This window comes from Dama dama, chromosome 31, assembly GCF_033118175.1.
Source record: "Dama dama isolate Ldn47 chromosome 31, ASM3311817v1, whole genome shotgun sequence".
Taxonomy (NCBI): domain Eukaryota; kingdom Metazoa; phylum Chordata; class Mammalia; order Artiodactyla; family Cervidae; genus Dama; species Dama dama.
In genome coordinates, this window is record NC_083711.1 from 7,506,819 (window position 1) to 7,515,668 (window position 8,850).

At 48.4% G+C, this 8,850-nt stretch overlaps 1 protein-coding gene across 1 annotated transcript; it reads left to right on the forward strand.

Moving 5' to 3' along the window:
* The first annotated feature begins 8,109 nt into the window (after nt 1–8,109).
* KCNE1 (potassium voltage-gated channel subfamily E regulatory subunit 1) lies at nt 8,110–8,499 on the forward strand. Its single transcript, XM_061134338.1, has one exon. The coding sequence runs from the start codon at nt 8,110–8,112 to the stop codon at nt 8,497–8,499; it is 390 nt and encodes a 129-aa protein (XP_060990321.1).
* The last annotated feature ends 351 nt before the right edge of the window (nt 8,500–8,850 follow it).

Genomic DNA, 8,850 nt, shown 5'->3' on the forward strand with positions numbered 1-8,850 from the left:
TTGAAATAATGCAAAGAAAGTAGGGAAAAACACTAGACCATTCAGGTATGACCTAAATCAAATCCCTTATGGTTATACCATGGAGGTGATGGATAGATTCAAGGGACTATATCTGGTAGACAGAGTGCCTGAAGAACTCCTGGTGGAGGTTTGTAACATCGTACAAAAGCATTTTGGTGGTGACCAAAAGCATTCAAAGAAAAAGAAACGCAAGAAGGCAAAATGGATTTTTGATGAGACCTTACAAACAGCTGAGAAGAGAAGTGAAAGACAAAGAAGAAAGGGAGAGATCTACCCAAGTGAAATAGCAAGGAGAAATAAGAAAACCTTCTTAAATGAACAATGCAAAGAAATAAAGGAAAACAACAGACTGGAAAAGACTAGAGATTTCTTTAAGGAAATTGGAGATACCAAAGGAACATTTCATGCGAAGATGGGCTCAATGTACCATTTAGGGTTTGTATTTTTCACATAACAGTACAAACTATTTGTAAACATTGTCCCCCACGTTGTTACCAGCTATTTGTAAGCATTATGCTAATGACCACATACAATATTCCAGTGTGTAGGATAACATTCTAAAATACCTACCATAATGCAACTGCTTTTCTATTTTGAGACACTTAGATTCTAGTTATTTAAAGTAAAACTGCAAAGAAGTTTTCTAAGCATAAAGCTATTCTACAATTCAGATCCACACCATAGAATGGATTTCACACAGTATAAGTGCACATCAAGGCCATGGACCCTTGACTTTCCAAAGTGGCTCTATGGGCTCAGACTAGCAACCATGGTGCAGGGTAGTGCCAGCTCCACTTGTACCCACTGGGCTGCATCCCAAGATGCCACACCCATTGGACCACTTACCAGAGCCTTCATGGGGTCCTCCCCAAGAGAACTCCCAGGTGGAGGCGCAAGAAGTGACTGGCATCCTTGAAGTCTTTAGGCGCAAGAGAAAATGTCTTCTATCTGTAGGTCAAGAATCGAATTTCTCTGCTTCCTGCCTGCAGACTGCAAGCCTGGACCTTCTTCCCTAGTGCTTTCAAGGGACTGTCATTTAGGAACTGCCCCTCTCAAGCTGGTCTCCCCCACCACCTCCAGGCTAGTGGGCAGCTGCTAGGAGATTTGCCTGGAGGTTACTGGGGCCATGGCTTTGTTTTTTCCCATGATGGCCCCAAAGTCTGCTCCCCACCACCCCAGGAACTTTGGATCTGGGCTGCCAAGGCATGGGTGGCTCCAGTCACTGACACTTGAGCACCGACACCTGTGCACCCTCCTAAACCACCCCCTCTTGTCTGTCTGTCCACAGCTGCACCCCGAACTCAGGACAGGACACCTGGTCAGTAGGTGCTCAGTGAAAGCTTGCCGAATAGATGTATGGCCACTAGTGGGTTTCAACTGATGCTTTTGAACTGTGGCTTTGGAGAAGACTCTTGAGAGTCCCTTGGACTGCAAGGAGATCCAACCAGTCCATCCTAAAGGAAATCAGTCCTGAATATTCACTGGAAGGACTGATGCTGAAGCTGAAACTCCAATACTTTGGCCACCTGATGCGAAGAACTGACTCCTTAGAAAAGACCCTGATGCTGGGAAAGATTGAAGGCGGGAGGCGAAGGGGACAACAGAGGATGAGATGGTTGGATGGCATCACCTACTGGATGGACATGAGTTTGAGTAGGCTCCGGGAGTTGGTGATGGGCAGGGAGGGCTGGCGTGCTGCAGTCCATGGGGTCGCAAAGAGTCAGACACGACTGAGCGACTGAACTAACTTGGGCAGAGTTAACAAGGGTCAGCTGGGGTTTTGAAAAGCGTGCTTGAAGTGATTGTTTGGAGTTGTTTGCAAAGGAATTTAGTGAGTGTCTGGCCGAGAGTGGGGGTTCTCCGGGACTGACTTCTCTTGGCCACTGCGGCTTCTTGTTTGCCAACTGCACCCCACCCCACACCCTCCCCCCAAGAAGGTACAGCTGTCTGGCTGTCCGGCTGGCTGGCAGTTCTAATACAAACTCTCGGCGGGCTCTGCGCCTACTCCGAGTGCCAGAGCATTTGCTGGGGCTAAACACAGGGGTGCTGAGGATCGGGGTGAACCCGGCGCTGGACCGGGACGCGCGGGGATGGGGCGGGGCGCCCTGTGGCTCCGAAGGCCCCGCCCGCTCCGCCGCGCGCTCCCCGGGCCGAGCGCGCAGCCGGCCGCGCAGCTGTCTGTGCCCTGCTTTTGGCCCGCGCGGACTCCGCTGCGCACCCGGCTCTATCCGCGCCCCAGATCCGGTAAGTCAAGGGCTCCTGCCTCCGGGGCTCCTCGCCCGGCGGCGCGCGATGCCCTAAATCGGGCGATCCTGAGGGGAGGGTCCAGGCATAGGGTCTCAGCCCCTCTGGGCTGCCGCGGGTGCCCCCAGGCAGGGGGCTCCGCGACCCCCTTCTTGGAAGGCAGAGTAGATGACCCGGACTCACGCCTTCTTCCCCTCTGCCCTCTTCACTTCTAGAACTCTTGCAGAGAAAAATCATCTCAGGGCCAAATAACAACTCTTCCCCGTTATTATTAAATGACAGTCGTTCCTGTAGAAAGTTGGGGAAATACTTAAAAGCATCCAAAGAAAACTAAAACCGCCCACGATCTTAGCCCCCGCTTGGGTTCAGAGACCTCCAGATCAGGCAAGACGCATACACACCGGCCTCAAAGGGGTCTTTTTTCCTTTTGGGGGACCAGAAAAGTTCTTGGGCCTTGGCATGTCCCCAGGGAAAAGGCAAGGGACACGGAGAACATTACTGATATCTGATCTTAAGTGGGGAAAACCTGGAACTTTTAGAAGAAAGTTGACCTGGTACCAATCACCTGTTATGCGCCCAGGCTATCACGTGCTAACCCACCCACCCCATCCCCATCACTCCCAAGCTCCACACTCGATTTTTTTTAGACTGCTGTACCTGAACTGACCCTTTGAGTCCCCTTTCAGGTTAAGAAAGACCTTCCAGCTCCATAAAGGACAGTCTTGTCAATAACCACAGCTGTTACTTATGGTCAGAATGATGGGGAACTTTGCTGTGGTTGACCACTGCTTTAAATCATGCGATCAATTAATTGCCAGCAGGTGCAGTGGACTCTGACCTCTGGGCTTCTAACCAGGGTGCAGAACCCCTCGGCTTGCTCTGGTCTGTTTCATGCTGCCGATCAGAAATGAGCTGAGGTTGGGTCTGAGGAAGGCAACCTTGGTTTCCAGAATATTCAGGTTATCTCTGGCTTTTCACAGGTTCTTAGGAAGTGGATTACTTTGAAAATAAAGTACACCGTGAAGACCTCTGAGGGACTCGCTCTTGTCATCTCAAGTCTCTGAAGGCAGAGCTGGTGAGACAGTTTCTGTGTGTTTTGGGCTTTCTGGGAGTTGAATGGGACATTTACTCACTCAAGTATTCATGCATGCATGCCTGCATCTGTGAATATTTACTCTGTTCCTGCCATATGCCAGACATTGTTCTAGTCTTTGGGCTACATGGGAACAAGATAGGCAAGGATCCTGGCCCTCCAAAGCCCTCCAAAGATAGGGAAGACAAACAATCAACAATGAACGCAAGAAACAAGAAAACTGTACTGGGTGCAGTTGATAAGTACTATGGGAAAAGGCAGAGCGAGATAAGAGTTACAGGATGTGGAAGGCAGGAGTGAAAATTTTCCTGTATTACTGACAATTACTGATGGCCTTAAACCTTTCAAGGAAAAGCAGAGTTGTACATATATATAACTATATTAATATTATACATATTGCATGCTATATATAATATACAACTATATTAACATAAAGCTTAATATATAAAATAATGCTAATTAACTGTACATAAAAATAATTTAAATTTTATTACATAAAAACAGACTACATTGAAAGAGGTTTTCATTTGGTTACCCACTAACCTCTTTCCAGTGTGAATTCTACTTTATTAGTTATTTGCTCCTCACATTCAGGTCATAGTTGATTGCACTTTCCTATTTAATTCAGCAAACCGTTACTGAATCATTCTGGAGGCGTGAATGAGGTCAAGGTGAACAAGACAGTCTCTGACCTTCCTGAGCCCCCTGGAAATGCACAGAAATGTCAACAAAGGATTGCAACACAACTTAGAATCTGGGTAGTAGAGACAGGGCACTCTAAGGGCCCAGAGGAGGGGAGGGGACCTCTGAAAGGGGCTTCACCGGTTGGCATAGATGTGCGCGTATGGTGGACCCACGGAATTTTGACAAGCAAACACAGGGGTCTCGCCTTTTTTGCAGAGAGACCAGCAAAAGCAAGACAGGAAAGCATGGGCTCATTCCAGGCCTCCCTTATGCCCTGTAGTGTAGTCAGGGGGAATCCCATTAACCTCAGTTTTCAGATGAGGAAACCGGGGCTCCCCGAGTTCATTTAATTTGCTGAACCTGAGATTCTTCCTTCTCTGTGACTTCAGGTGTCCTCCCAGAGAATGCCCTTCCATTCTCCATGCCAAAAGGCTCATCCTTTTCACATGCAGAGTTTGACCCGGTCCATCTCATCAGCTCCCTGGTTCCCATCTCCACCCTTCACAGCTCAGAGTTCCTCTCTGTAATCCACAGACAGGTCTAAGAAGCTCTTGGTCCTATAACCAGACTCGAGCCAGCAGGGAGTCCTTTTTCGATCTTCGAGGGCAGTCGGGTGTCATGCCTCTGTACAGGTTTCATCCTGATTTTTTGAGACTGTGGCCACTTTAGTGACTCCCCTGCTGGGAGGGAAGGAGGTAAAAAGCCCAAAACAAAGCCAGCTGATTGCCTGGAAGGGTCTGAGGCCCTGTTGGCTTCTTTGCTGCCAAGAGGCAATTTGGACATTCGGTGTTCAGTCACCCAGTCGTGTCCTACTCTTTGTGACCCCTTTGGACTCCAACATGCCAGGCTTCTCTGTCCTTTACTATCTCCTGGAATTTGCTCAAATTCATGTCCATTGAGTTGGTGATGCCATCCAACCATCTCATCCTTTGCCACCCTCTTCTCCTCCTGGCCTCAATCTTTCCCAGCATCAGGGTCTTTTCCAATGAGTCAGCTCTTTGCATCAGGTGGCCAGTGTATTGGAGCCTCAGCTTCAGCATCGGTCCTTCCAATAAATATGCAGAGTTGATTTCCTTTAGGATGGACTGGTTTGATCTCCTCGGACATAGTGTTGTGATAAAGATGAAAACAGTTGACAGTTACTTCCGAGGAAAATTGGAAATTTCCTCATCGAATTCTTGACTCAGTAAGATCCTGTTCACCCAAATGAAGCTTATCTTAATTGTTTGAAACTAGTTCTGCTTCCTGAAGCAAAGAATGTTGATTTCAAAACTGGTCGCTCTTTCAAGGAAAGGGTTAGGGAATGCTGTCAAACGTGACGGGAATGTCACCCCCATCCCACCTAGGTAAGTCCACTATGGTCCCTGGGAGCCTCCTGGTTTCGCTAGAACTGAGCCAGGGCTGGATGTATCCCTGACCTTCCTCCTTCCTGGACTCTACCCCAGAATCTGGCCCTTTCAGCAGAGAGCTTGGAGTCAGCCACAAAAGCCCTTTCAGTAAACATGTAGGAAAGAGTCAGAGGTGCAGTGCTGGGAAAGCTGCTCTGAAAGCCTGTTATCAGTGCTGATACGCGACAGACCCGGAACTCCAGGGAAAATGCCGAAGGTGAGGCCTGTGCTGGGAATACAGTGACATCACTTGCTGCCCCCTCTTCCCCTGGGGTGCAGGGGGGCAGTGCTGGAGGCCCACTTGGTCTCCATTTGCAACTGTTCAGCTTACCCCAGCGGCCCACAGTCACGAATCCTGAGTGAGTCTCGGTGGACCAGAAGCCCTGGGACTAAGCTTCGGAAAAAAAAAAAAAATTGCACTAACCTTGACTGGACAGCAAGGAGATCCAACCAGTCCATCCTAAAGGAAATTCATTGGAAGGACTGATCCTGAAACTGAAGCTCCAATACTTTGGCCACCTGACGCGAAGAGCCAACTCATTGGAAAAGACCCTGATGCTGGGAAAGATTGAAGGCAGGAGGAGAAAGGGGATGACAGAAGATGAGATGGTTGGATGGCATCACCGACTTGATGGACATGAGTTTGAGTTAGCTCCAGGAGTTGCTGATGGACAGGGAACGCTGACATGCTGCAGTCCATGGGGATTCAAAGAGTAAGACATGACTTAGCAGCTGAACAACAACAAACTTTGGTTAGGGGCAGTGTCTGTGAGACCCTATGAAACGTCTCAAACCCAGGCAGAAGTAGAAACTTCTGGAACCAACCCTCCCCTCTTTCTGGGCCCAATAAGGCCAGTTTGAAAGTGTTCAGCACAAGCTGAGCATCAAGCTGGTTGTGTTTGGAGTTGGACCTTCCTGGTTCCTGCTGCTTCTGCCTCCTCCAGCCTGACATTCCCTGAGTGAGATACAAAAAGCTGTGGTTCTCCCTGGTCCGGGAGAGGGCTCTTCTGTTATCTATTTAGATCAGAAGCCAGTCCCCACTTGGGTAGACCCAGTTTTATCTGATACAAGTGGCTGGCTTCTCAGTTTCTTTGAGCCTGAGTACAGATCCACCTTCTCTCTGCAAGATCTGGAGAACTCCCTTTTCTGTGCTAATAAAATGTGAGTCCATGGCTAAAAGATTAAAGTTGACAGATGCATTTTTGATAGGAGACATGACCTCAAGCAAGTCAACTCACCTCTATTCAGCCCAGTTTTCTATAAAGTTAAGGTTGAATCAGCTGGTCTCCAAATCCGCTGGAGTCCAACAGTCTTAACTGTGGCCACCAGGCAGGGCTTTGGCATTATAGCGGATGTGAGCTTAGGGAGTGGGCCATAAGCCCCCAGCTGTCATGCAGATTAGGTTCTGTGTCATTTGTATCTTGCCGATTATTAGAGGATGTTGCCAAGCTCATCTTGTGACTCATTATGCAAACACACATGTGACCCAGCAGGCAAGCCTTGGGGGGACAGAAGGCATTTAGCAAAAGCAATATGATAGAAGTGTAAAGTCAGAAAATGCTTTTCGTTAAATATAACAGCATTGTTATTTGAGAGGCAGTTAATTCACTTGACTTTTCTGGTTTGCCCTCAAGTTCCAATAGGCTCAGCAGAGATACCAGCATGAGTTCAGATGGGGGCAGTTGAGGTCATGGTGATGACTTAGGAATTTTTCTCCAAAACTCCTGTTCAGTTTGTATGAGGGATGCACAAGACTGAAAAAGAAAATCTGAAAAGCAAACAAGATTAGAAAATTATGCTATGAAATTGCTATTTCTCTTTTTATAAAGTTCTTCCAGGTATTCAGGGAGCACAAAACACTGATTGGTCAGTTTCCTAAGGGTTAGGGTTCTCAATCATGGCTACCCAGTAGGATCACCTGGGAAGTTTGAAAAGTCACAGTGCCAGACAGGAACCCAGGCCAAGGATCTCTCTTCCTTTCTTTGTAAGGCCACTGCCCTGTCAGACTAGGGCCTTACCTTCAGGACCATACCTAGGTGGCTCAGTGGTGAAGATTCCACCTGCCAATGCAAGAAACCTAGAAGACGCAAGTTTGACCCCGGGTTGGGACAATCCCCTGGAGTGGGAAATGGCAACCCTCTCCAGTATTCTTGCCTGGAAAATTCCACGGACAGAGGTGCCTGGCCAGCAAACGTCCATGGGGTTGCAAAGAGCCAGACATGACTGAGTGACTGAACATGTATGCACAACCTTAATTAGCTCCTAAAGACTACCTCCAACCACATTGGGGGTTGGGGCTTGAACATATGAATTGAGGGGGACACAGTTTGGTCCATAGCATGTAAACTAACAGATATACCTATCACACAATATGTGCATTCAAGGAACTCTTTCTGCTGACCCCCTGTGGTGACAGGGGCTGGAAATGATGAATAGAAATAAACGCAAATCAATTAATCGTTTGATCAATCAAGAGAGGGCACTGTGCAGATCCCAGGTGGCACACCCCATAACAGAGGAGTGTGGTTAGGGCACCCTGGGATTTTTAAAAACTCTGTGCAGTGTGTGTGTGGTGGTGGTGGCAGTGGGGTGGGTTTGAGGCCAATCCATGTTTTGTGATTTCAGGTTGCACTTTTCTTTAAGACAGTTTTCCTGGGAAGTTCAACCTTGGCTCTCAGGATGATCCTGTCTAACGCCACGGCCGTGACACCTGTGCTGACCAAGTTGTGGCAGGGGACAGTTCAACAGGGCAGCAACACGTCTGGGCTGGCCCGCAGGTTCCCAGGCCACGAGGATGGCAAGCTGGCAGCCCTCTACATCCTCATGGTCCTCGGCTTTTTCGGCTTCTTCACCCTGGGCATCATGCTGAGTTATATCCGCTCCAAGAAACTGGAGCACTCCCATGACCCGTACAATGTGTACATTGAGTCTGACACTTGGCAGGAGCAGGACAAAGCGTACTTCCAGGCCCGGATTCTGGAGAGCTGCAGGGCGTGTTACGTCATTGAGAACCAACTGGCTGTAGAGCGACCCAGTGCATACCTTCCTGAGATGAAGCGGTCGTCCTGACCCCAGGACCGGTCAAAACTGGACAGAGCCTCCCTGATGAGCTGATTTTTCTAATCACATGTTCCTTATTTTCTTTATTGTATGAGTATAATTGGGGGTTTTGTCTATCATAAGGGGTGAAAGGGGGATTTAATATCACTACATTTCTAAAATCACATTCCTTCTATAATAGATTGTCAGCCGTTCCCCAATATCCGTGACTGCCTTGTTAATTGCAGCAAAATCCCCACGATCATGGCCTCTGAGAATAAGAGCCATATTTCCCTGACTCCCTTGCAGCTCACAAGGTCATGTGTATGAAATTCTGGCCAGCAGAAGGGGGAGTGATGAGTGCAGTTTCCCAGTGAGCCT